Source organism: Lates calcarifer, linkage group LG11, assembly GCF_001640805.2.
Source record: "Lates calcarifer isolate ASB-BC8 linkage group LG11, TLL_Latcal_v3, whole genome shotgun sequence".
Taxonomy (NCBI): Eukaryota; Metazoa; Chordata; class Actinopteri; family Centropomidae; genus Lates; species Lates calcarifer.
The window spans coordinates 3,933,801-3,961,081 of record NC_066843.1 but is presented as its reverse complement, the minus strand read 5'-3'; the positions used below and the strand labels follow the sequence as shown (position 1 = coordinate 3,961,081).

Below are 27,281 nucleotides of genomic sequence, written 5' to 3'. Positions count from 1 at the left end.
GTGTCCTGGTTACTCTGGAAAATCCCTTCATTCATCTTCAGTGTAAAGTAGCTTCAGTGGAAACTGTTCACAGTGATGAGTGTGGATTATCCACAGTCACCAGGAAAGTGTTTTTGGAAGGACATGTTGCTGCCGACTTGTTACTTGTCACAGTATCTAGTGTTTTCACTAGATAGTGAGGGATGGGTAAGAAATTATTTTGGTGAACTAACCCTTTAAAGTCGTTCAAGTCAATATTATTAACTGTGTAGCACTTCACATGCACTTTGCCCAAGTTCTGAAGCAGTAGAGGAGAACAGGCTTACACTTTCTACGCTGTTATGAATGTAAACTCCCTGAAATTTAAGCTAAAAGTCAGCACTTTAGCCTCACAGTCACTGTCTAATTTAAGATCAATTGTGCAGAAGTTGTGAGCCAAAACAGCAGAAAATATGTCAGTACTCAAATACTTACAGAGTGTACTGTAAACTGTACTTATTTCAGCCACACAGCAAAGAGGAGAGAACAAGAAAGTATTTGGGATGACTACAAGCGCACCCTGTTTCATTATCCCCATTCTCTCTCTTCTGAACATAAACCAGAAAATATGAGCAGCTGCATCATGCACAAAATGACAAAGAGGCTGAGGATTAACCTGAATCTGTTACAGTGTTTGTGAGGCAGGGGTAGTGGAGGAGTCTGGATCTGGGGCTCAGATCCTATTGGGAAAGCCTCCATAAGAGCCTGTTAGTCACAGTGCGACTCCACCCTGATTCAGGCAGCAGGGCTGGGTAAACACTTTTTTCGGTCAAGCCAAAACCACATGGGACTCTGAGACTACCTCCCTGCAAAATCCCTGCACGAGAATCTAAGATACACCTCTTAATACACTGCAACAGACTGGGCCACAGTTTACCTCAGATAAACAGACAACTGAGGAAAGGGAGCACAAGGACAAAAACTGACAGGAAAATGCAGCAGACAAAGAAGCCTCACCTCACCTCACTCGCATTTTGCATAATTAGCAAATCAATGCAGTGTAGATTAGTCTTCCATTTCAAGGTCACAGAAACAAGTGCAACAATGGATAAGAATGTAGAGAAAAGTGAGGGGATTGCATCCCTAATAGACACACACAATCTCAGATTAATTATAGTCTTTATGTGAGTATAAGACGTGGAGCTGAAATCAAACAGGGCTGATTTCTGGAGCTTTGTAATTAATTAATGAGCACGTGTTGGCTTCAAGTGACTGCTTCTCCTAACACATCAACCATCAATGATGCATAGCGAAGACAGTAATAGCAAATTAACTCAAGAATATTCCATCTCTGGTATTTATGAACGGGGTGATGAACACAGGTGACATACAGTACACATTTTCACAAGTTCTTCAGCGGTCGGACAATTATGATTTTTAAAGGAGGAGGTGTCAGGAAAAGAAAGGGCAGTCGTGAAATAACTCCGGTCAGTGGAGACAGTCTGTTCAGTCTGTTGTGTTTGCTGATGTAAAGTTACATCAAAAGCTGTAGGTGTCCTCAGGTAACTCTCCCAGGAGTTCATCCAGGTCATCATCTGCACAACAGACAGAGCAGACACAGGTTCATGGATATATTTTAATCCCTGTAAGTTTGTTTAAGACATTGAGGCCTTTATTGGACAGAACAGAGGTAGATAGGAAATGAGAGGAGAGAGAGGTCAGTGGCTGGACATGAACTGGGGATGTTGCCGTTAACGTGGTTTGCACCTTAATCATTTGCTTGTTTATTTAGATATTGCGTGTTGCGTGTTTTCACTGAATGATAAATGATTCATCCACTTTGTAAATCACTATAAAATACAACAAAATCACTATTAGGAGCCAGACAGCAGAGACACAGCCTCTGTTGTTGGTCCATATTTTCAGATTTTTAATTAATGTCCAGCCTAGTATACTGACTCTTAGCATGTTAGCTAACATTACTATGTTTTCTATTCATTTAAAAGAGTAGCTGAGGATGTCAGTGGTATTCTGTTATGATTTGTTTGACTAGATAACCTGATTTTTTGCACTTTATTTAATTAATTTTTATTTTTTAATGTGCTCTCTGAGCATGTAATTAAATTTGATTCGTAAAAATACAACCTCAGGCTCTGCTACCTTGTATTGTGAATCATCACCATCACATTTTACTGACTGAATAATTAAAAGAAATTAATAGATGAAATCAAGATGAAAACAGTGGTGAGTTGCGGCTCTAGTGCAGAACAATCAGAACTGTTCTGCTACAGTTAGACTGGATTTGGGGGCAAGAGAGTCAAATGTTAATGCCTCAAAATGTTACCGGACAGTGTTTTGGTTTTATTCAGAAAAAAATCTCACAGAGCCTGACACTCAGGATGTGACTAAAATTAATCTCTTCCTCCTTCTCCTTCTCTCTCTCTCTCTCACCAGAAGTATTATTACATACAATACGAGGGGACCCACCTGCATCCCAGCCTGAGTCCTGTGGTGCTGACTTCCCAGTAGGCTCTTGTGGTCCTGTGTTCACTGGGGCTTGAGGGTCTTTACCTCCCTCTGTGGATCTTTCACCCTCTTGTCCCTCATCATCCTCCTCGTCAAACACCAGATGCATCCGAGACACCGGCTCCCGGAGGATGGCAGGAGACGGAGCGGGTGACTGCAACATCGGCTCCTGGATATGAAAAAAAAAAAAAAAAACATTTAGAGGGGACAGCTGACAGGTTGACAGCCCATTTCTGGATTTTCTGGATGACAGATTTTAATATTTGTTGGAGCACAACTGTGCTATTTTTTGTTTCCCAGCTGACAAGTGTGGCGCTCACCAGGTTGAAGGGCAGGAGCTGAGTGGAGGACAGGCTGACTCCATCAGGGGCGTAGATCCTCAGCAGGTTGTTGGGCGTCACGTTCAGGTAATGGTTACGATGGGAGGGGGAAAACACGCCGACCTGTCCACGGAGCAAGCAGAGACAAAGGATTAAATAAACCCAGGTCTGTAACAATCGTTTAGGTGAACCTAAAACACTAAACTGAATGAAAATGAAGTGATGGTGGCGTGAGTAAGTTTTACTTGTTTGAGCAGCAGCACGGCTCCGACCTTCAGCTCCTCCGCTCTGTCCTCCAGGAGACGGCGGTGCACAGTTCCCTGAATCTCCCCTTCAGTCAGATATATTAAGAATAACAGGGCAATGACAACAAATAACTAATCAATATTTTTATATTAACGATGAAAAAATGACAAGATGCAATGTGAAAGGTCAGGCTCGCAGTGACAAACCCACAGACTCCGAAGTTTCCCTCAGGGGGTTATTCTTCTTGAGCTAAGTAAACTAGCCTAACGTTTAACAGCAGGTGTGGATGTTTGTATCACAGTTTACACTCCTATTAATTATGTTTTTTCAGAATAATCGTTGAGTCTATTCAGTGTCAGAAAATGCCTATCACCAGTTTGACCAGGGTGACATAATGAAATTGTCCAATCAGCTGTCCAAAGCCCCCAAAATTTTCAATTTACAATTATATGAACCAGAGAAAATCAGCAAAGGAAACAAGAAAATATTTGGCTCTGTGCATTCGCGCTCGACAAACGACTTAGATGATTAAATAAATATCAAAATGGTTGTCAGTTGATTTCATGTTACTCAACTAAGCTGCTAATCTTTTTTTAGCACTAGTATATAGTCACCATGGGCTGTCAGCGGCTCCTCAGATAACTGCCTGCTGGAGAGAAAGCTGCAAACCTTTCAGCAGGTGGAAGGCACATTACTGACAGAACGGTCCCTCGTGGTGTCAGAAGCACTTAATACCCACCCACCGCTGATGCCAATCTACCGCAATTGAATCACTAATAAGCACTTAAGTCCGTTGTTGAGTACAACATCCACTCCTGAGCGTTGATAATCAGTATACCCCATGCGGCCGCTCTCTGGGGGCCATGGCAACCAGCTAAGCTTAGAGGTGGATCAGACAAAACAAGGGTGAAGCCTCAAGACAGAAGAAAGAAAGAGGCTTGATGCTGCAGAGGTAAGACAGATGGGAACTGGACTGGATCTATGTTGTATATAAATATCTATGTGTGTGTGTGTGTGTGTGTGTGTGTGTGTGTGTGTGTGTGTGTGATCAAGCATGTTACAATGGCTGAACTCTGCTCTCGCACCATGTGGAGCTCAATCAGGCGATTTCTCCGAGAGCAAATGTCAAATGTGAAGCAAACAGCTCACAGCTTCTCCTCCACCACCTCTCTCTCTCTTTTACTCACCATTATTTAACATATCTATTTTTCTCTGCTCTGCAGTTTATTTCAAGCCTGGGGTGTTTTTACTTGCTCCAAGATCCTTTAGTTTCAAATTCATGCACATTTCAACAATGAGCCTGTGTAATTCTTTTGTAAAGGTGCGTGTGTGCATACCTGTCGGGTCTTTAAACACAGCCTTGGCATCAGCATGTGTGTGGATGATGCTCTTCAGAAGCACAGCCATGTTGGGCACTTTGTTTCTTGCCAGCTGTTTCAGTGCTGCCTGCATTTATGAGGGAGAACAAACACACACATTAGCTTGATTTGTCAACCTGCAGTGACTGAAAATTGATCGGCAAACCTTCTTTTCATTCATTTTCAAAGCAAGAATCTTAAAAAATTTAGCTTGAAAACTGTACAGATGTGAAGCTTTTCTTTGTCATAAATGACAGTAAATTGAATGTAAAAGGACTTTGGACTGTTGATCAAGTAGAACAAACCATTTCAATTCCTTGCATTTTTAAAAATATTTTCTTACATTTCTTAGACAAAATGACCATTTGATTATTTGAGGAAATAATCATCAAATTAATTGATGATAATGATCGTTAGTTGCACCCTCAAACATTTTTTTAAAGCTGGAATAACATAATTCTGTCAATAATACTCTCCAGTCACATATCTGCACAATTTATGTCACTGTTGTGATCAAATAATTATTTAAATCCACTGTCTGTAGGATCTGAAAATTCTTTGTTTTGGTGACATCTGGTGGTCGTATCAACAATGACGCTGGGCTGGACAGCAACATACAGTTTCAGTTTCAAACAGCTGCTGCAATGACAGCAGCTCATTTAAATTGCTGTTTTTGTCAGTGGAGTCTGGTAATGATATATAGCAACATTTCTGGTTAAACATGAAGGATCTGACCCTTTAATCTCTGTAGGAAGCCTATCCATCATGTTGTCAGACATTTATAATAACAATCTGAGCCTGTTAGTTGTAAAAACAACCACTTTAGTGGATGTGCTTTGACGCAGACCGTTGCCTATTGGATTACATTGCAGCAGCTGTTCACTTACTTTTTGTTTTCACCATCAGTACAAATGCCAGACTCACACAGGGCTGTGGAGATGCACTGATCAATAAATAAACAGCAGCGAGCAGTATTTACTGTTGGGATTGTTCTCTCTCTCTCCACTGCATTAGATGCAACATGTTATTCTTCATTTGAGAGAAGCAGGGAAGGCGGCTGTGTGATAATTTGTTTATTCATGCAAACGGGACTTTTTTGAGAGCTAGAGTTCATGTAAACAAGCTTAACCTGAACGAGACACTGTGCATGTAAATGGAGCCGGTGACAAACAAAATCAACATGTGTGAAGTCTCTCGCAACGACGACTGCCACTCAAAAACAGTGATAAGTTATCCCACAGCGGCCGGCGTGCAGAAAGAGCAGAGTAACAGCAGAGTCTCAATTACAGTGATTGATGAGTGATCGTACTGTTTATAATTACAAAACACCTCCACTACAGCGCCATCATTTGTCCTGATTACGCCAACAGACCTCCAGTAGTGACACACAGTCTGTTATGATGGAGGATAAATATTAAAACAAACTGCTTGACCTAAATACCAGCACTGATGTTACAGTGTTTGACTAACGCTTTTTTTCTGTAAGTGAACACTAGGAAGGTGTGTAACGCCAATGGGAGATCACCTTTCGAAGCACCATGACCACACTGTAGGAGTGCAGGAAGCACGACGGGTTCCTCTCGTCCAATCCCATCTCTGCCTTCATCGCTGCCCAGGCACCGCCGCCGAACTCATCCTCCTCGGTTTGTGAGCTGGAAGCCTTCAAATCAAATCAAACACACCCACAAAGATGCTCCTTAAGGATTAATGACCTCACACTGCTCTGCATGCACACCTGGCTTTTTTTTTTTTTTTTTACACATTCTTCACATGGTCACTGTGATTCTGATTCAATCAGACTGTGTGAAAATTCATCTCACACTGCAGGCTGAACCACTCCACTGTCTGGTTTTTGAAGGTGCAATGCATCCTGGAATATTTGGAAGATCTGACCCTGCCTTCAAGTCAGAAATATCACCGCATGTTGTCATTACTGAATAATAAAACCCGGAGTTTTGCTGGGAAGCCCAAACAAAAGTCACGTTAGAAACAATCAAATCCTTGTCAGCTGCAGACAGGAAAATTATCAGCTACTGCTCGTCTGTTCTGCACACAAAAATCAAGGAAATAAGCCTGTGCCTTATGAGTGGTCATTTATCGTTTCTCTTGTCATAACTCGACAAAAACATCAAGTGTGTGAATGAAAATCCATCCAGTTTTACTCTGTGCTCCCTTATATATGTTCAGCAGGGCAGACACATGAAGCCTGTTAGTTTCGATGGCATCTATGGTGAGTAGCTAAAGGCAGCGCTGAGTGTGGTTCAGCGTAGAGTCGACCAATGGCTAGTCCTACACAAGTGTTATGCTCTGTTACTTCTGTGACGAGGAAAACATTGTCAGTTAATAGATCTGTATTTTTAAGTAAAAATAATTTACTGTGGATATTTGCTGGTTTTCTTATTTTTCGATTATATTAAACTGAACATTTGGGTTTTGGGTTTTTGACCAGACAAAACAGACTCTCCAACACATCAGCTTGGCCTCTGGGAAATTTCTCCACTCTTCTCTGACATTTTATGAACCACACACTTTCTGCTGCCAACCCCCACCGCCTCTTGTTACTTTGCAAAAAGCAAAGCCATCCTTCTGTTCTGCTGCCCCGGTTTCTACACCCACTGTCCATCTCTAGCAAAAACACCCTGTTGACCCTGTATGGAGCCAGTTTTGTCTATGGGTGTGCTGTATATGTGTTTGCGTGTCATCTGTATGCTGTGGTATGGTTACAGGTATGTTTACGTTGCAACTGTATGAGCTGTGAAAACAAATCTGTATCAAATAATCAAGAAAATAATGAACACATTAATTGTGCTTAATAAAAAAGCTTTCATGCATTTCCTGCAGGTCCCTGTGGCAGTGTTTTTAGTACCTGGCTTGGTAACCGGGCGACAGCACCGTGAGCAGGAGTATGAGGAACAGAAACCACTATGTTGTCCAGGCTCTGACCCTGCGGCTGAGAGAGAAAAATCAAATTATCATGATAGCACCACGGTGGAAAAACAAACATATAACCGAGAGATTTCTTTCTGACGGTGATTTCATTAGTGTTTAGGTGACAAGTCTATGGAACACAGGTGTAAATTCTGACGAGAGCAACCACTCAGGTGAGATACAAACAGATGTGAGGATTTTCAGCTGTGTGACAGAGACAGAGCACCAGGGCTGCATGGTGCTAACCTGCTGGGGCAGGAGTCCAGCCGGACCGGGGAACCGTCGGGTCCTGGGCCGGTGAGGCTCAGAGCAAGACCTCTTCTTAGGAAGCTTATTGGAGGCGGATACCAGCTGGACCAGGCGGTTAGTGAGGACTGGTGTGTGAAGAGGATGAGGGCTGAGAGTGGTTGACGAGGAGGAGGGACCTGGGGAGACCGTCTCAAAAAGGGTACGGGTCTGAGGGGAAGGTCCTGGAGTTGCCCACGACCTCTGTGGCTGGTGGGGCCTGATGAGTGTCCTGGAAATGGGGCTGGGGGCAGGAGAAGTGGCAGTGAGGCCACGGAAAACACCAGGACTCTGTGGGGGGGTTGATGGGAAAGTAGGGCGGGGAGCTGGAGATCGTACAGGAGCAGCAGCGGAAAGGGTCCGTGGAGGTAGGTTATGATTAGATGAGCCACACAGTTGGCGTGCAGCGCCAGGCTCCCTCAGGGTCTGATCGGGTAGTGTCTGAATCCCTCCACAGGCCGGGGCTCGGAGCGTTTTGGCTAAAGATGAAGGCTGGACTGTGGGCACAGGTGGAGCTGGAGCAGGAGGTTCGAGCCCTATCTGGCCATCACACTCATCCAGGTCTGCCAGGTCAACATCCCAATCATCAAAATCATCCTGAGCCACACTGGGCTTCAGCGCCCCCTCAGCGTTAGTGTGACTTTGTGGTGATGCCAAATTAAGCCGAGTGTTAGTCAGGGTGGGAGAACAGGAGGAGGAGGAGGAGGAGGAGGAGGAGATCTGTCTCAAACCCAAAGCAACAGTTTGTTCAGCAGCAGCCTGCGTGCTGCCCCTTGATGCTGTGCCATTACACGGTGCAGCTGATCTCTCTGCAGTTTGCTGAGGGCGATTTTTCTCCGGCTCTCTGTGAGCGACAGAAGAGGCACGCAGCGCGCAGGATGACACAGCAGCTGCCACATCGGCTGGTCCAGACGCCGAGCTGACAGCCCAGTCTGTCCCGAGCAAGTCCTGAGAAACACACACACACACACATATGAGAAGCGGGACAGAGGGAGGCTCATTATGGTGCAGGCTGTGAGCACTGGCCGTTAAGTAACAGCTGAAATCAGGTGTGTTTGTTGGGAATCACCTCATCATCAAAGTCCTCACCAATGCTGAACAGGCCACTTAATTTACAGGTCTGTAACACAGGTGACAACACACTCATGAAACAAACGTCCACGTGCAGATACTGTGTTAGATAGTAACAGGAGAAACTAAAACAAAGTGTCATAAACTGAAAACGAACGTCTTATTAGCATTTTTATGTTAGCTTAGTTAGCTCAAGGTGTTTTTTAATTCGCTGGGTTCGCCCACTTACCATCGCAGTCATTGAATATCGCGATGAAACCCGTTATTGATCGGTTTGTACAAGCTCAGTAAGACACCAAATGCCATTCAATAACCGCGTATAAATATATTTTCGCGTCCTTTTTTCGTTATAGCTTTGCTTCGACGAGGAAACGCTGCTAACAAACAAGCTAGTGAACGAAAAGTTTTTTCTCGGCTGCTGCTCGGTGTCGCGCCGCCACGTTCAAACACGACGTAATGACGTAAGAAATGTTTATACAAAGAGTATTGAAGCAGAGCGAGAGGGTTCACTCCTCGGCACATCCGTCGCCGCATTCATGGTAGAGTCTTTTTTGTTTTGTAGTTTTTTTTTTTTTTTTTTTTTTTTTGCTAAGCTACACCTCTTTACTGTATTTATAGTCGTGATTGTTAACTTTATTGTCAAACAATGGAAGTATTAACAGCATTTAAACTTTTAAATACATTTTAAAGCCAACATAACAGCAAGGAGAGGTCCTTAAAATGCTCAGAAAAATGGAAATTTGAATATCTACAAGTCCATAACAACTGGGCAAACGAAGATGGTGTAACTGGATCGAGAGCTTCAGTCTAGATTATCTACTAACGGACTACTAATTGTGCTGGGATTGTTTTGCCTTTGACTTTCTAGCTTTTGAATTCCAATATCATCTTACCTATTAGCGTTGGGCAAAATCAAGAAGATGTATGTTTTAAATTAAAACTCCACCATTTTAATACCTTTCCAAACATATATTGGCTAATATTGTTTTCATACATGGACTCCACCTATCCATCAAATCAAACCGCCTTTTTCTTCTTGTCCGTTGTCTCACTCATACCTTTGCATGTTTCCTTGCTGCATGTCTAGACTTAATTAGGGATGATTTCACCGTGATATTTCCTCAGTATGTATTTTGAATCATATAAGAGCTAAGTTTTTAACAAGTGTGGTTGCCCCCACAGTTAGTTGTGACTGGTTTAGGATGGTCTATATCTTGACATTTGTTTGCTCTCTGGTTTCCTGGACCTGTTTAAAAGAGATGAATGCTGGATAAATACTGTCACCTGGTGGTCACACTGTATAAGTCATGTATCAGCTTGCATTCTGATCTATTAATAACCAGTGCTGAAGTTGCGTTTGAGGAACAATCTTGTGACTGTGCTCAAAGAGAAAGGGCATTTCATTTCAAAGGTTTCTTGTTATAGTTTAATCTAAAAGGGAAACACAGCTGATTACAGCCATGAAAGTTTTTACTTGACCTCTCCTTGGACCCCTGTGAGTCACTCCAGTTCCAGTGGAGGGTGAGTAACAGTCGTAGGCTGCCGTGTCTGTAAACTGTACTGCAGTTTACAGACATGGCAGCAAGAACCTGTTGCTTGAGGGAGTTTAATGTTTGGAGTTGAAGCTCAGAACAAAAGGGAAAATTGCTTAAAATAATCAACTGTCTAACCTATGCTCTTTTAACAAGCTGTAAAAATGTACACTTCTCTTGTACTGACTCTAAGGTGTCATGTCCAAGGACACATTTCCATTCACGTCTACCTCACTGCGCTCTCTGAGACTGGAGCAGGAGTATCAGGAGTGGCAGAATGCTCGACGAGCGTTGGCTCAGAGGCGAGCCCTGACCAGGGCCCCACTGCCCCCAGCCCCGAGGCCTCCTCCCAGGCAGCAGCAGCAGCGGCGTCTCCAGGAGGTCCGGGCCCCTCCAGCCCAGGTCCGGTGCAGAGACACGGCTGTCCACAACACCTTCATGTGCGGAGATATGAAAGGAGTGTATGCTGTGCTGAAGGACCCAGCGATGGTCAACGCTCTGATGGAGACGGTGCATGAGGAGATGGTGTGGGCTCCAGAGATGGGTGAGACTTTCAACAGGTCTTTGTTATTCTCTTACATAAATGCTTTTAACACTTTACCAGCCCTTCTCTTCCTCTGCCAGGCATGTGGACGCTGAGCTCCAAGGTAAAACAAACCTCAGCATTACGCCTGGCTGCCAGCAGAGGACACGCAGGATGTGTGGAGGAGCTGCTGTTTCGTGGAGCCGAGGTGAACGACGACCCTGGAGGCAGCACAGCCCTCCATCGATGCCTGCGTAGGCGGCCATGATGTCTGTGTCAGGCTGCTGCTTTCTCACGGAGCAGATCCAGAACTGCTGGCTGCAGATGGCAGCGCTCCTCTTCACCTCTGCACCTCTGCCCAGTCATTCCAGTGAGTGGTAAAGGAGCTGAACTTACAAACAACTGATCATTTTTACTTTACATTAACTATCTGTGTTCTGTTCTCTGTTGGACGCTTATTTGTGCACTTTGTTCCAGGTGTGCTGAGCTGCTGTTAGAGGGAGGTGCAGAGGTCAACGTGAGGATGAGGGAGTCAAGGCTCACACCTCTGCACGTGGCAGCTCAGCGAGGCCTGGCGGAGCACGTGGAGCTCTTCCTGAGCCACGGGGCAGATGTGTTGGCCACAAACCGAGAGGGGGAGACCCCGCTGAATGCTGCATGCTCCGCAGCTGAGAGGCCGTCTGAGGCCGGCCGCTACCTCCACGTGATTCAAATGCTACTGGACGCAGGAGCCAACCCCAGAACAGCAGGCAGGAAGCAGCACACCCCCCTGCACAACGCCTGCTCCAACTGCTGCTCCAGGATTGTAGACGTCCTCCTGAAGCACGGTGCAAAGGCTGATGTTGCAAACTGTGCAGGATACACACCAATGGACTGTCTGTTACAGGTAGCAGATAAGGGCTGGGTGGATTTCAAAGAAGGGTGAAAGAGCAAAGAAGTACAGTTTAGTGTTTTGAAAGACAGCCATAAAGAAGAGAGATAATTCTTTAGCTCAGGCACCTTTTTTTTTGCTTGTTCCTTAAGGTGGTGGAAGATTACCCGGACCAGCAACCTGAAGCAATAGCACGAGCACTTCTGAACCATGGAGCCAAACCTGTTCCACCAAAGGTTCTGTAAAACAACCAGAGAAAACTCCTGAGAGTCAGTGACTGATAAACCATCCTATCATGAACAAACATGTCAAAACCCATAGAACACAAACAGAAACAGAGAAGAGAAGAGACAGGGAAAAATGTTATAAACTAATAGACGGGCAATGCAAAATATCAATGCTGGGAATATGTTCAAAGCTGTTATACAAACATGATTATAACTGTTCATAAGTACATTCATGAAAACTACAGTGACAGGAAGTGATTAACTAAAGATAAACTTTAATTATAGCTTTTATCCACTTCAGATAAATGTCTAAATTCATTGCACAAGTCTAGTTCTTGACAGTATTAAGAGGTGCTAATTTGCCATCAGTTCAGGGTAAATTAAAACATTTAACAAACTAAAAAAGTGTAGTAAATTATGAGTCATCTTTTCCTTTCTTTTGTCATTTGGTGCTACTGGTTGGCAGTAACCACAGACTGTTAATATGGAAAATATGGATTTGCATTCTGGGCTAACCTCAGGGGAGGGTGGCTAACCTGCATTATAGTAATCTAAGGGTAAATTTCAGACTGGTCTGACAGCTTAAAGAATCTTACAGGCTTCAGGATCTATTACAATATAATGATATCAAGTCAATATTTCAAGTGAAAACTCAACAATCATTTGACCAATATCTTAATGCACTAATAATGAAGACAAATAGTGGAAATAAAATACTAAACATGACAAAAATGGCTCTGGTACATGTGACACTATAAATATAAAGATTAACCTCTGAAATCTACCCTCTCTTCTCTTTTAATGTAGTTTGACTCAGCAATATTTTATATTCTCTATTCTTTTTTCTCTCCAGATGCTGAAGCAGTGTGTTCCTCTCTCCTGCCACTCTGGAGGTGATGCTGAACTCGTACACGTCTGTGCCTCCCTGTGAATGGATGGACTCTCTGTCTGCTGAGATATATGAGGTGAGATTTCCGCAGCCTTAAATCACTTCTCCTCTTCTTGTTTCTCCTCCACTGCTTCTAGTGTTTGTGTTTCTCCCTCTCCGCCTCAGGAGCATCGGTTTGTCTTTGACTTGGTGCGTCAGCGGAGCGGTCAGCCTCGCTCTCTGCAGCATCTCTGTCGATGTGCTTTGCGCCTGCACCTTGGAGCCCGGTGTTATTCAGCAGTCAGTAAACTGGACGTTCCCAGCTCTGTGAGGGATTATCTGCTGCTGTGCAACGACAGGGACGCTCCAGTGACTTCGTATTGTGTACGTGATCTAACAGAGGATGGTGCTTTTTCATAAACACTGTTTGAAATTTACTGATAAAATCCTGTTTCTGTTATTTAATTTTTTTTTTTTAAACTAACACTTGTTTTTGAAAACTTTTAACATTAAAGTATTTTTAATGTTACTCTATTGTTTGGACAATGAATAAGTGGGAAAAAAATACAATATTTTTGAGTGGATGTTCTAGAAGAAAATACAAATTAACACAACTTTACCACCTGATGGATTATTATTAATTTACATTTTCTTTTATTTTCATTGAAATGTTGCTTACTTGTTAGTGCATCAGTAATAATGATTCAATATTATAATGTACTGAATATATAAAAACTCTGTGTGCATGAAGGATTACTTTTAGTACACTGCTGGTAATACTTGTGCCATTTAATTTAGCTTTAATGTAGGGTTTTTACCTGTAATTATGAATACCCATTTCTGCTAATATGACAAAAAAAAAAAAGAGATCCTGTGACTTTCTCAAAAAAATGAGTTGGTTTCTCATTATTTTGAGATACTAAGTCATTATTTTTGAAAAACTAAGTCATTATTTTGAGAAACGAACTCATTAGTTTTTGAAAAACTAACTCATTACTCTGAAAAACTCATGATTTTGAGATACTAACTCATTGTTTTGAGAAACTAAGTAATTATTCTGAGAAACTAAGTCATGATTTTGAGATACTAACTCGTTTTTTTTGGGGGGAGATACTAAGTCATTATTTTTGAATACTGCATCATTATTTTGAGAAACTGTCACATTAAAATGCCTTATAAGATCCTTTTTACATCAACGTGTGGACAGACAACGTATTTCAGTTGGCCTGATATATGCACACACAAAGCTGCTCTTATTTTACTGCGGGTTATCCACCGTATAGTTACTATAAGCAGGAGGAGCAACAGGGGTGACCCGTTACCGAAACAAGCGCTCCCCCTCTGCCCGGCGATGACGTCACGCCGCCTCCTCAGTGTTTATTATGTGGTTTTTAAGGAGCAGCTGCTAACTAGCATCCAGCCCCGTCTTCAAACATGCTCTGATTTCACAGCAGCCAGGTAGGAGACCGTGTGATTTCTGAGCTATGAAGTCTTTTACACAAACGCCCCAGTGTTGTTTTCTTTTTCTTTTTTTTAACTGTTGACGACGAAACAAACCGAGCAGGGAGAGTCGTAAACAGCCGAAGGTCGTTGTTGTTTTTCCCAGCTAGCAGGGCTGGGCTAGCTCACTAGCTACTTAGCTAGCTAACTGTTCGGTAGAAGCGGCGGATTAACTACAGCATAACAAGTTAGCATCGCAGAAGTAGAGCTTTCATAACGGCATATTTTATCTATAATGGTTTAATGGCAAGGACAAAGACCAACACAGTTGACACAGCTTTGACTACATGGATGGTTGAAAGTAGCATCACAGCTACAAGTTAACAGCTGTTGACCAGCCTTGGTAGCTGCTGCTGCGGATCTTTATGTAAAGTAATTTTCATCTTAAATGACTTTTCTACACGGTGATAGATCATAGAAGGATTATTGTTCATTTCTGCAAACAGTCCTGCTCGTATTTATAACATCTGGCTGTGAACTACTGTCTTTAAAGTTTGTTTTTATATGAGATAAGCAGATGTGAAGAAAACCGAGGTTTGTGTAACGACTGTGTTGTGTAAAGTCCCAGAATACAACTTTGTAATCGCTTTGTCTTCGCTAAGTCTGAGGTTTTTTATTATTATCATTTATTTAATCCTGTCCCCTCCTAAACACACAACAGGAACTAAAGTTTACATCCTCTTGTGTTTTCCACTGTCATTATATACGCTATGGTGGGATTTTAAATCGTTTATTTATTATATCTTTATCTTCTGTAATATGTGCGTGTAATCTTAAATTTGATGTTTATTCATGTTGTTGAGAGCTGAAACAGTTAATTGATCCACAGATTCTTTTTTTAGACTTTCAGTCTCAGGCAAAAATACCAAACTTGCCTTTAGTCTCGGCCTCTCAGTTGTTAAGATTTGCTGTTTGTCTCAATATTTGTGATGATAAACTAATTATCATGCAATTTTAAGACGTCACAGGGGCTTTAGGAAATTATGATGGACCTAATTTACTGTTTTCTACCAAAATACCAACTAATTTAAAAGGTAATTACTCCATAATGATATTAGTCATTCGTTGCAGCCCTTATACAACATCATGATAGAGTAAGAAAATTCAGCTGAGACACTTAAAAATATCCAGACAGCAATGTCTGCTTTTAGCAAATCCACTGAATTTCAAAGTGTGATAAAACAGGGTACTTTGTCACACTTGTGTAAAAAATCCCGTAAATCCAGTGTTGTCATAAAACAGTCCTGCTGCTCACTGATAAACAACACTGTTCACAAAGGCCTGATATAACCAGAGATGATAAAGGGGCAAATAAATCATGATGCAAATCATCTGACAGCACACATTTAGATTAAGTTACAGCATGTGTATTGTCACATTGCGTAACCCTTCAATGTTGTTCATTTTTTGTTGTAATTGTAAATGTAAATATTGGATAAGGAAATAACCCAAATGCATTAAGGTAATTAAGTGCTTCCAGATTATATTACAAGAAATAAAATTGACATTGTTCAGATGTTCCCATTAACTGAGATGGAACATGTCGGACCAAGCTTGTTATATGTTTTTCCTGGATGCTGTACAGATTGTAAAGCCTGTGTTTTTGTCCTCACCAGGTTTGGAGGACAGAGATGGCAGTGTGTGCACTGACCATGCTGGATGGGATGGAGGAGGAGGTGACGGCAGCGGGCGGTATGCTGCTCCTGGTCCTGGCCCTCGTCCTGGCTTGGCTCTCCACTCATGTGGCCGATCGGGGAGACCACATACTAGGCACCATCCTCACCGTGGGCGCTCACGCCTCTCTGATCGGACTGGGGGGCCACGACAGCTACAGCGGGGGGTCTCCCAGCGCTGACGCCCCTGAGCAGCAGCCTCCTGAGCCCTCGCAGGAGAACAAGCCGGATGATGGCGAGCCGGGGGCCGAGAGAGGAGAGGGGGAGGGAGCGGAGGGGGTGAGGACAGATCTGCTGCTGGACATTCAGAGCAAACAACTACAGGCTGAAGGACTGCATACTTCTGATGAGGAGGATGATGAAGTTGATGAGGAGGAGGATGACGAGGAGGAGCTGGAGGAGGAAGATAAAAAGGTTACAAAGTCTATTCCAGTTTTGACCAGCACCATCTCCCCCACCACCACCACCACCATTTCTGTTCGACTCAAGTTTTTAAATGACACGGAGGAGGTGGCTGTTGTAGAACCACAGGATACAGTGGGAGTACTGAAAAGGTGAAACATCCTCAAACATCTGCATACAAATGTCAATAGAAATCTTAAATATCTCTTCTTAACAGCTCTTCTTTCTCACTTCTCCTCCCCTCCAGTAAATACTTCTCAGGTCGGGAGCATCAAATAAAATTGATCTACCAAGGCCAGCTGCTGCAAGATCCCAAGAAGACCCTGTTGTCCCTGAACATCACACACAACAGCGTGATCCACTGCCACATTTCCCAGACTCTGCACGAGGCCGGCCCAGAGGAAGGAGGGGCTCAGCCTGGGGCAGGAGCGGGAGTCGGGTCCGGGGTCTCTGGAGGATTCAGAGCGGCAGGCGTGGCCATCAGCACCGGAAGCCTGGTGGTACCCGTGTTCGTGGTGATCTTGGCGGTGGTGTGGTACTTCCGCATCAACTACAGGCAGTTCTTCACGGCCCCTGCGACCATCTCCCTCGTGGGAGTCACTGTGTTCTTCAGCTTTCTGATATTTGGGATGCACAGCCGCTGAAAAAAAAAAAAGGCAGAGAGGGGACAACAACACTTACAGCTGAATGTTTTGAGGTAGAATAAAAATAACTGCAGCAGGTGGGTGAGCGTCTGACAGACTTAAAAAAAAAAAGGGCCTCAGTGCTGATACCACAGATGATAGGAGTGTGAGTGAGTGAGTGTGTGTGGGTGGTTAGGTGAGCCTGTTTGTGCATGTACCAGGATTAAAACAAGAGGAGTGATTGTACAGTATACGTGGGTAAATAATAACCTGCAGTGAGTGAAGTTCTGCTTCAACCGAACCATAATTTAGCTTCTCTTCAAACATAACTTAGTGGTTCACACCATGTTTTAACACTCTGGCCTCATCTCGTCTGCTCTTTTATTGTCGTTAGACCAGTTTCTGTGTTTTAAGAAATAAAAAACCGACAGATGCAGGAGTCTAAAATCTTTTGGAACCACTCACTGTTGTGCTGTGTGAACCAGTTTGACTCTTTACCATTATTTTGTGTTTACGTGAAACAACTCGAGCTCCATGTAAGCAAATATATAAACTGTACAGCTGCCTCGGTGCTAGGCTGATTAACTTCAGATATTTTTGTTGCTCTGCAATGTTGCTATGTAGAAACAGGCTAATTTAAATAATCCCTCGACATGAAAATAGACACTTTTTGAGAAGATATTGTAAATACGTTGTGTATTTTCTGTAAATAAAACGATCGATTGAATCAGATGAACCCGCATCTGGCACTTAAAAGATTTGGAGGGGGACGTCAAACCCTCCTGATTATGCTGGACTGCTCTGGCTTCAGTGATGTCTCAAATTAAAGCATTTCAAACCAAACTCGTCTCAGTGTGCATCTTGTTTTGTGGTCCAAAGAACCCAGTCTGCGAGTACGGTTTGTGTTTATTTATATACAAACATCAGTATGCATGGCAGTGGAGAAAAAATAACCTATGTATCACATCATGTTCAGATACAACAGTCGTTCACACATGCACACTCTTGTGCTTGTGCATGGGGAAAAAAAAAAAAACTACAACATCGCATTCTCAGTCATTGCACTCACACAGATACACAAAGAGCCACATCAGCTGTCAGCTTCATTCAAACAGAAGGTGGCTGGAGAATCAGATCACATCTACCAAAGCATCTCATGAACAGTTCGTTTAGCTTTAGTGCACGTCACAAGACTTTACTGCAAAAAGATTCAAAAGGGCACAATCAATGTTACTGCAGACTTTAACAGACAGAGCCATACTGGAAATAAAATCATTTTCATGAAACAGACAACTGAATGTGCTCGACTTAAAAGGCTGTACAAAAGCTGCCAGGGAGAGGAGAGGTTAAACCTCGCGCTTTAAAAACCAGAAAAACAAGGGACCAAGTGAACTACAAAAGGCTTTTCCCTCTGGATAGAAAGCAGATAGAAAAAAAAGAAAAATGTTAACTGCAACACCCTTTCCCCAATATGACAAAACACAATATTAACAGCTGCAGGATTAAAAGTTATTACAGCCTCAGCCTCACACAGAGAGAGCTGCATGAAATCTGATTAACTGCCTGGAGACGTCACCTGAGGCTACGTTAGCTGCTACTAGCATAACACACCCGATATCTCAGACTGAACCATGGGTGATTGAGTTGTACTGTGAGAAATCTGGTTGTCCTGCATCGATTTTAAGCTTTTTTTGTTCCAAGCTAAATCCAACATTGTTTTTAAATCGCAATTCTGAAAAGGTGGAGTAGTTCTTTAAGAGACGTGACTGCCGTGCTCTGCGTGGGTTTATGACCCTTGGTGCAAACAAAAGCCATGTTTTTCATGTCACCACTTTTTGTTGTTTTTTGTTTGCAACAAATCTCAAGAGTAGAATGAAATAAAATCTAACAGAACTGTCTGAGCCCCTCCTCCCTGAATCATTTTGTACAGTCCCTCCAGTTACAGTTTTACAACACATTTCTGACTCTGTAACAATAACTGCAACAGTAAAGTCTTTGGGTGTGTGAAGCCAATTTATAAGAAAAAAAAAGCTTTTTTAAGACATCAACTGTGAAAAATGCAAGTACAAGATTTTTGTAATAGTGCATCTGACCTCTAGAGCATGTACAACTTTTACATCTGACATTGTTGGTTATAGGTTTTACAAGATGCAGACGTATCACTCATGATCATGAATGACAAGCAGAGCTGCAGCACTGATCTACATACGTGTAGAAACTGAGTGAAAATACACAAGCCTCATATTTGTACTGAAGAAAAAAAAGAGTTACGTTGTATTCATGATTCAGTTTCCATCTCATGTCATACATACATGTACTGTACATGTGCCCTAAAAGCCTATTGGCTCATCAAATATCAAAATCTGCATTTACACACATATATAATATACACATCACTTCATAGGCAGTGACAAATAAAAACTTAAATATACTGTTGATGTAAACAGAAAAAGTTAAATATTTAAAAATGGCACATACTTTCACAAAAATGTCACATTCTAGGATGCATAGTTTTGTGAAAATATAAATGATTACACACACACACACACACCCTCTAATCATACACACACACACACACACACACACAGTACACGAAAAAGTGACGTTCACACTGAATTTAAGTCAGCATACAGAGACACACACACATACACATACATACAACTGTGCAATACAATGCTAGAATTAAAAAGCCACTGATGAGTTACTCCAGTATATGTGTGTCAAGTGTTGGATTGAAAGCAGTTAAAAGTCCACGTCTCCTCCTCACAACTGAGTTTTAAAGTGAACACAGAGTCCAGAAAAAGAGAGGGACAAGTCGAGAGGTCACCAACAATGACAGAGCACCTGAAGGTCTCACAAAGCCACGTTTAAGACTCAAATCTTTTCATGCTGTCGAGGAAAAAGTTTGGAGCCTTTTTCTTTACTGACTACAGGTAATAAAACGTCTTAAACCTTAAATTAAAACTGCTAATCTGCCTTTTTCAGCATAGACATCTTGTCTAATCACAGAGGGATAAGCACAGGTGCAATTCATACTGTTAATGATGGCCGTGTTCAGTAAACGCTGTCAGTGAGCAAGCATACACAGTGGCAGGGCCCTGAATCATTTAGGAGTACACCTTAATGGAGTACACCTCTTATTAATATTACTGATAACACCTGTGGCTTGGTTGGAGCTTGCCCCTTAGTTCCAATCAAAAGTCATCTAAAAATGCTACAGCATAGTGATGTTCTGGATGATCGTGTGATTCCAACTTGGCGGAAACAGTTTGACAAAGATTCTTTCCGATTTCAAGATGACAAATCCCCTTTGAACACAATGTGGTGTCAATTCTGTGGTGTCAAAATAATCAGAAAAATTAGTTCCTGACTGGAAAAAATTCACGTGAATGCCCCTTCAAGTCGTAATCAGGTTGGTTGAAAGTAAACCAGACAGATTGTGAGAAACTTTAGGTTAATTGTGCAAATTCTTTTGCTATCATTTAATTTGTAATATATTATTAGTTTGTAACCATTAGTTGCTGTCCACCAAGCGATATTTCAGTGGTTTCAGCATCAAACAGCTATAAACATGTTTAAATGTTGAGCAACAAAATACAACAGGTCTTCTTTGTATCGTCCATGTTGTTTCGACATTCTGACCAAAAAGACAATCGACCACCCAACTAGAAAGACAGGACCATTCAAGGTGCACATAATGTAGCACAGAGCTCCGAGCTGGAACACAGACTCTGAGCTCAGCCTCAAGTGTTGGACCTCACTAAATTCTCTTGTGGCTGAACAGGATCAAATTCCTGTGGCCATGTCTTCTCAAAAGCGAGGAGGCAATTATAGCAGCAGCAGTTAAAGTCAATGATTTAGGAATTACATGTCGAAGAATCAAACATGGGCGTGACGTTCCACATTCTTTTGGCCATTTAGTGTAAAAGTGGAAATAACCGCTTGGAAACCTTCCACTCACTCACTGAAATAGCTCAAAAACATTTCAGAGAACCCACAATTAGTTACTAATGTAATTTCAAAAGGACCAACTACACAACAGTGTCACATGACTGCACGGTCAGGTTTCTACCTTAAGGTGACAGCAGTTGAAATTACTGGAAAAAGCAGAGTATACATTTAGTTCTAAGACTGAATTTCCCTTTTTAAGCACCTACAGATGCTCTGACTGGACTCTGTGACTGACCAAACTTTTTAGAACTCTGTGTTCATAAATCAGGGGAAATTGTCATTAAAATAAAGATGCCTTACTGGTTAAGGCTGAATGATTAAAGAACTACTAAGTCAAGTTTAGTCCCATCCTGTTCAGACCCGCAAATGTAGGTATGAAAGGAGGGATTTGATTCAGAGGAGGCAAGAGCTGGGTGGCCCAAACGGGCTGTTGCTAGTTTAAGTCATCATAGATACTTGAAATAGAAGGTGCTGAGAGTTTGGGCCTCTTTTTTTTGGTCGACAAGCTGATATTACTCTGAGCGCTGCTGCTGCTCCCTCCAGTCAGACTTCCTCCTCCTACTCCTACTACTCCTACGCTATTCAAACCAAGAGACGTCCTCTTCTTCTTCTTCGGCTTCCTGGAATCTGAGTGGTTGGTGCCTGTGAGAGGGATAGAAAATAATCAATCTGTTGTCTAATCTAAAATTCTAAATCAATAACAGCCTTTCAGTGTGCAGCGTGTTATTTCCTTACTGGCTTTAGATGAGGCAGAGTCAGTGGGTGAGATGTCCGGGGAGTCCTCCCACTGCAGGCGGCTCATCAGTGTCTGTCCATCTGGAATGTCAAAGCTGTCGCTCTCCACCACGGCGTCGGCATCGGGCAGCGACGGCCTGCCACAAGAAACGCAGACAGTCACACACTGTTAGACTGGTGGAGACAAAACTCAGATATCCAACTAACACTTGAACCACACAGTAAATGCACACAGAGATTTGATTCAGTATTCAGATCTGATGGATCTGGAAATAATGAACCATTAATTGTCTCTAGAGCTCAGTTACTTAATTAGTCAACTAACAAAGAGGTTAACTGTCAACTACTGTTATAAATAATTAAATCATTTCGACAAAATTTGTCTCTGGTTCCAACTTGTAAATGTGGGAATTCTTCTGTTACTGGAGGTTTGGACTGTTGTTTGGGTTAAAGAAGACATGTAAAGACATTATTTACTGTTTCCTGTAATACTATAGACAGTTAAAAGAATAAAATCAGCACGTTGGTCGATTCCTGTGAAATTATGACTTTACTGTTAACAAATACAGACAGGGGTGGAAGTGTTGTAGGGTGGATTGATTTTTGGAGAAATAAAAACAGGACATTTCTGGCAGTAAAACAATAAAATAAAATTGAGAACCACTTTTGATATTTTTTATGTTATTGGGTGACCTGGTTTTTTGGTTCCTATTATGTACTTTGACTGCATCAAACTCTGAGCCTGCCAACTGATAAATGTGTCTCAGCCGTACAGCAAAACGCTCATGAGATGTCGGTCAATTATGAGCCCTGTTATTATAGTTATGTAGTTAATTTTATGACCTAAAAACTAATATTTCAACCATGCGATAATCTGAACATACGAAAGAATGTGGATTAACATTTTTTTTAAAGCTTGTGGGGTTTATGGCTTAAAGCTACATGTATGTGTGGCATAGATTTCCTGCATGAATTACCACCACATAGACCCATTCACACCAGGAAAAGCCCCAGTGGTAATCTCTGACCTTTATGATAAAAGATCAGAGTTCTCAGTGCCCCTTCAGCTGCGGTGTACACTTCTGTGTGTCAAAGAGCTGTGCACTGTAGCAGAGTATTCACAACACTGACCAGCAGCACTGTTCTGTTCCTGATCGGAAACAGTGAACTGGATCCGCAAGCACCTGCACCATGAGGGTCAAAACATTCATTCAAACATGACTTTTGTTAAGTACACTTGAGGGTGAAGGGGGGGGTAAGGAAGGGGACAGGGCACACTCACGCGGACGGCCCCAGGAGGAACACCCTGACGGCCCTCCTCTGTTCGTCCGTGTGCTGGGGGCATCGCTGAGACCTGGTGGGACACAAGGTGGCATTATACATCCCTGACTGATGGCCGCCCACGTCCGCCACACAGCGTCAACAAATCACCCTGCCTCTAACTACAGCCACAGGGAGGGAGGGAGGGAGGGAGGTGGGACGGACCCCTGATGGACGCAGTCAGTGACCAATCACATGAGGCAGAACAACAACGAGGTGTTAACGGCAATGAAGTGTTAGAGGTTGGTCACTGACAAGGTCCTTCATGGTCTAATTAAAAATTTACTGAGATCTTCTGCAGAATTTGAGGTTTGGTTTTGTGGTGAAAGCAAGTCAATCATTGGTCCAATGAGTTGCCACTTGTGTACCCCTGAGTTAGTCCCAACACACATGATCATTTTCAGAAATACACAGATGAAACTGATCATGTTTCCAGAGTTCACATGCAAACATGACTTTGAGTTTGACACAGTGTTTCTATGTGGTTTAGTACTGGACAGGTTTTCATGACAAAGCTCCACAGAAGGGCCAAACTGAGGGGCATAAAGACACTGACCTCTGAATTTGGATTCAACAACAAGGCAACACCAACACAAGGCAAGTCGTTACAGTACCTCAATCTGTCCTGCATTATCCCAGATACTAGCTACACAGAGGCAGTTTACTGTTTTCCCAAAGCGGAAAGGTTTTATTACTATGTGCCGGCAGATTGTGCAGTAATTACCTGGTACACATCTTCTTGGTGTGCTCAGAGATCACCCCACATTGCTGTGAAAACAAACAACTTTAATGACCAACATTTACATAATTAAAAACAAGAGAACAGGAGGAATTAATGAAACAGAAGCTCTGAATGATTAAGTGGATTAATAAAAGTTGCTTACTGTTGTTAAAAGGGATCTGACTTCATCAGGACCTAATGTTTCATAACTGATGCCAGTGTTGTAGTTATACTGAAAGACAAACAAGCCATTATCAATACAGTGCAATAAAAGATGGAGGAACTTTGTGGACTTAATTTCAACATGATCAAAGAAGGAACTTGTTACCTTGTAGGGCTCTGAAGTGATGCTGCTCCCGAGTTCACCTGGAAAAGATTATCTTACTGGTCAATACATCTGGTGCGACATGTTGGGACTATTATTCTGGATTTAAACTGCATTACAAAAAAATAATCTCTGGACAAGATGATGTTAAATCACGAGTCACATAAAAAGTTTGGTTGAAAATTTTCAAAACTCTTCCAAGTTTTCATCTTTGTGTGTTCACCTAACATTGCGTTGCACTAACATTTTCATCCAGGATCAGCAAAGATGAACCTTTTGCGTGTATCATCTCTGCCAGTGTAAGTTTGTGGTCTACACTATATTGTTGTTACATAATAACTGGGCTTCAAGTCTGCTGAACAGACCAGAGAGTAAACCATCCTGGCAGCACGTCTGAGCCAGAAATACTGCAGACACTTACACCATATCAGAAAACTGCATTAGTCTTCTAGTCTTTATTAGACTAAAAACTAAACACCGGATAGACTCACCATTTTTGTGTTTTAAAGATTTTGATCTTCTCGGAGAATTTTGATTCTGCACAAAGAAAAACATTCCAATTAAATTAACCTCATTATACACATTAAAATACACATTAAAGTGAAAATGAATGTAGAAATACCTTATCTGACTTTCTCTTCTTGGCTATAAAAAGAAAATAAGATGTTTGGTTATTATGTGACAGTAACCTGAAGTGTTTCTTAGTAATTCTCTCTGCACAGTGTAGATTTACCTTCAATTATTTTCAGGTGCTCACCTTTTTTTTCTGCACCATACGACCAGTCGTTATCATTAAGGTCATCATTGTCTTCCTGGTCGCTCTCTGACTTGCTCATGTTATTATTGCTGGCTAGTCTGTTTAAAGAAAAGCAGAAAGGTCATCTCTTTAGATCTTCACACACATTTTGGATCAATGTAAGGAAGATCTTTACTGACTTACCTTCGGTTGGCGATGCGACTGCTGTTGCGTCCCATTCCGAGACATTTCTCCAGGTGTGGGGCGAAGCGAGAAGCTGCTATCAATCTTTTGCAGTTTGGACACTCACACTCTTTGTTCTTCCACTGATTGTACACCTGCCCAAATATGTCCACTCCTGGTTGATCCACAATTTCTGTAACAGTAAAGAAAAAAAAAGAAGAAAAAAAAAGCACATACTTTAAGCAAACACGTCGAAGGCAAATGAGCAGCTCGACAGACCAGAATGAACTTATTAAAATAAATATGTAAATAAATATGTGACACCTACCAAACTCCTTCATGCTCTCTTGGTCCGTTTCATCCAAAAAGAAATAGCCCTGTTTCACAGCACGATGTACTTCAAAACACAGGCCCAAACAGGCATCTTCCACCAGCTCAGAGTAGATGTCATGGACCAAGGCCTGCAACATCAGATGTGAAATTTAACACCAATACAAACCTTTACAGAAAGAAGAATGACATATTTTCATAAGTATCATTCCCTCACCTCCAGCTTGGTGTTGTCTGGGCCTGACAGGGGCATATCCTCCATTTTCATTTGAAAACCTGTATTGGAAATCTTGATAGCAAGGTAATGAGCTGCTAATCTGCAGATTTAGAGCACAGAAAACAAAACTGCAGTTAAGATGTGTGTTCAGTGGTTCAACAGGTTAACAGATTTAAAACTGGCAAATCCAGTCTATCATCAAGGATCCAGATGATGAGTCAAACTGATTGCAAATGACTTACTGTTAAAATGGCTCTCAGTACTTGCAGATCTGTCTTCATTCTGTTGAAGAGAATGAGTAAAAAAATGGGAAAAAGTCTCGTTTTGTTTAAACAATTGTTCAAAGCTCGTGATAATCTGTTTATCACGATAAACTAAAAAACAGGAATATCTTTCAGGTGGAATCAAAGAATTTGGGCATTTTTTTCCTTAAAAACCGCCTAAAAACAATTAACCGATTCCCCAAATTGTTGCAGATAGTAAATACATTTTACAGATACATTTTCTGCAGTCAACTAATCGACTAAACATTACAGAAAACATCCATCCTATAACATAATGCGTCAGGTGTGATTACTGGAATAAGATGCGTCTTTATTTACACTATAAACACAGGAACAAAAGCTCAGTTTCTAACATAAAACACACGACTACTAGCTAACGTTACCATAATAAAAGGAGCGATAATGTAAATGCAGCTAACGTTAATGTCAGTTTGTTAGCAAACTCAACACTTAAAACGTCAACGTTAGTTTTGAGTTTTAGCATTTGCTAGCTAGTAATGCTACTCTACTACTTCGAGATGAGGGAAATGACCCTGTGGCGAAATACTAGGATACAATGTAGTTAAAATAGTGCTTTTTTATGTTTAATTTCACCCCCCACCAAAAAAAAACTGTTTCCTCTTACCCTGTCATACCGAAAAACTCAGCCTGAACCAGGCAGTTTCTCTGAAGGAGGCAACATTACCGAGTCAGTCCACAGAAAATACGTTAACACGAAGCCTGCTCTTCAGCCACATCCATCTTTAAATCGCCGGTAAAACAAAAAAAAAATCCTCCTTTAGAGCCGATTGTTGTCGCAGGTGTCGGTTAAATTTACGTTAGAAACCCGCTTGGCACCGAGGAGGCCAACGGAGCACAACCAAACACAAAAATAAAACCACCAACTTCCGGTTTCAACTTTAAAAATAAAAGCTCAACTTCCGAGCACGGTCAGTCAAATGTTAAGTGAGTAAAATAGTGATACCACATTATAAAAATACTCCATTACAAGTAAAAGTCCTGCATTCAAAATATTACCCAATGGAGTGTTTATGTAGGTAGGCAATCAGGATGTAGTTAAAGTATTAAAAGTAAAAGTACTTACTGTAGAAACATTGTTTCTGAAACACTATGTTTCTGTAGATTATTACTACCCATAATATTTCAGCACTGTCTAATATTGTAGTCCTGTTTGAAATTCTATATTTACAACTATAACACACAGCTTTTGTTCACTGTGTCAGAAATGTGATTTAAGTCTGGTAATTTCTGAGGCTGTGAAGGATTGCATCATATCCAGAGGTGTCTCTAATTTAAGCCTTGGAAAAGGACAGGTGTTACCAATAACATTAACGATGACTTTGTCAGGTGTCCAAGAGTGAGCCAGCATGCACGAGACCAGAACCCTGAACCCGAAGCAGCTAAATGAAATTCAGTCTTGATTAATTTACTATATACATTTTTTGTTCTAATGTGACTTGTCAAAATGCCCTCTATTAAAAAGGCCTATTCTGTGTCCCTCATACAGGTGACAAAAGATTAAAAACACCCGCGTATTACTGTTAAATCATATTGAGACTGGTGTCAGA

The 27,281-nt window shown here is 41.9% G+C and overlaps 4 protein-coding genes across 6 annotated transcripts; 2 read left to right on the top strand and 2 right to left on the bottom strand.

Moving 5' to 3' along the window:
• Nucleotides 1–1,120: 1,120 nt before the first annotated feature.
• hrob (homologous recombination factor with OB-fold) lies at nucleotides 1,121–9,159 on the bottom strand. The gene is made up of 10 exons (XM_018672186.2): nucleotides 8,922–9,159; nucleotides 8,691–8,741; nucleotides 7,583–8,569; nucleotides 7,275–7,358; nucleotides 5,934–6,068; nucleotides 4,388–4,496; nucleotides 3,050–3,135; nucleotides 2,805–2,927; nucleotides 2,446–2,653; nucleotides 1,121–1,553 (listed from the first exon to the last, which is right to left on the bottom strand). Exons 1-10 carry the CDS (start codon nucleotides 8,931–8,933, stop codon nucleotides 1,498–1,500), a joined length of 1,851 nt encoding a protein of 616 aa, XP_018527702.1. The 5' UTR covers nucleotides 8,934–9,159; the 3' UTR covers nucleotides 1,121–1,497.
• On the top strand, nucleotides 8,696–13,778 carry asb16 (ankyrin repeat and SOCS box containing 16). Its single transcript, XM_018672187.2, is given in 9 exon segments — nucleotides 8,696–8,739; nucleotides 10,432–10,768; nucleotides 10,849–10,991; nucleotides 10,993–11,117; nucleotides 11,225–11,633; nucleotides 11,771–11,854; nucleotides 12,699–12,719; nucleotides 12,721–12,810; nucleotides 12,900–13,778. Coding segments are annotated over 9 exon segments (1,470 nt in total). The 5' UTR covers nucleotides 8,696–8,712; the 3' UTR covers nucleotides 13,134–13,778.
• A 260-nt stretch (nucleotides 13,779–14,038) lies between these two features.
• On the top strand, nucleotides 14,039–17,754 carry tmub2 (transmembrane and ubiquitin-like domain containing 2). 2 transcript variants are annotated; one of them, XM_018672188.2, is made up of 3 exons: nucleotides 14,039–14,171; nucleotides 15,830–16,440; nucleotides 16,536–17,754. In XM_018672188.2, exons 2-3 carry the CDS (start codon nucleotides 15,845–15,847, stop codon nucleotides 16,930–16,932), a joined length of 993 nt encoding a protein of 330 aa, XP_018527704.1. In that variant the 5' UTR covers nucleotides 14,039–14,171; nucleotides 15,830–15,844; the 3' UTR covers nucleotides 16,933–17,754. The 2 variants fall into 2 exon arrangements, with proteins under 2 accessions (XP_018527704.1, XP_018527705.1); XM_018672189.2 differs by lacking the exon at nucleotides 14,039–14,171 and adding an exon at nucleotides 14,313–14,580.
• Nucleotides 17,755–17,805: 51 nt separating this feature from the next.
• Nucleotides 17,806–26,604, bottom strand: atxn7l3a (ataxin 7 like 3a). 2 transcript variants are annotated; one of them, XM_018672182.2, is made up of 14 exons: nucleotides 26,339–26,603; nucleotides 25,672–25,711; nucleotides 25,430–25,529; nucleotides 25,211–25,343; nucleotides 24,904–25,075; nucleotides 24,721–24,818; nucleotides 24,586–24,608; nucleotides 24,455–24,500; nucleotides 23,967–24,004; nucleotides 23,802–23,870; nucleotides 23,642–23,685; nucleotides 22,880–22,951; nucleotides 21,598–21,734; nucleotides 17,806–21,504 (listed from the first exon to the last, which is right to left on the bottom strand). In XM_018672182.2, the coding sequence occupies exons 3-14, from the start codon at nucleotides 25,478–25,480 to the stop codon at nucleotides 21,296–21,298; spliced, it is 1,092 nt and encodes a 363-aa protein (XP_018527698.1). In that variant the 5' UTR covers nucleotides 25,481–25,529; nucleotides 25,672–25,711; nucleotides 26,339–26,603; the 3' UTR covers nucleotides 17,806–21,295. The 2 variants fall into 2 exon arrangements, with proteins under 2 accessions (XP_018527698.1, XP_018527701.1); XM_018672185.2 differs by lacking the exon at nucleotides 22,880–22,951 and having other exon boundaries at nucleotides 26,339–26,604.
• Between the last annotated feature and the right edge of the window lie 677 nt (nucleotides 26,605–27,281).

Bases quoted from the DNA above. Each gene is read 5' to 3' on its own strand.
- hrob (XM_018672186.2), bottom strand. The intron at 8,570-8,690 runs GTGATTCCCAAC...TGTGTTTCTCAG, and splicing joins GTGAGGACTTTGATGATGAG to GACTTGCTCGGGACAGACTG. The intron at 3,136-4,387 runs GTATGCACACAC...ATCTGACTGAAG, and splicing joins TGTGTTTAAAGACCCGACAG to GGGAGATTCAGGGAACTGTG.
- tmub2 (XM_018672188.2), top strand. From the start codon at position 15,845: ATGGCAGTGTGTGCACTGACCATGCTGGATGGGATGGAGGAGGAGGTG. The intron at 16,441-16,535 runs GTGAAACATCCT...CCTCCCCTCCAG, and splicing joins ACAGTGGGAGTACTGAAAAG to TAAATACTTCTCAGGTCGGG.
- atxn7l3a (XM_018672182.2), bottom strand. From the start codon at position 25,480: ATGAAAATGGAGGATATGCCCCTGTCAGGCCCAGACAACACCAAGCTG. The intron at 23,871-23,966 runs GTAACAAGTTCC...TTTGTCTTTCAG, and splicing joins TCACTTCAGAGCCCTACAAG to TATAACTACAACACTGGCAT. The intron at 22,952-23,641 runs GTAATTACTGCA...GTGTCCCACCAG, and splicing joins ACCAAGAAGATGTGTACCAG to GTCTCAGCGATGCCCCCAGC.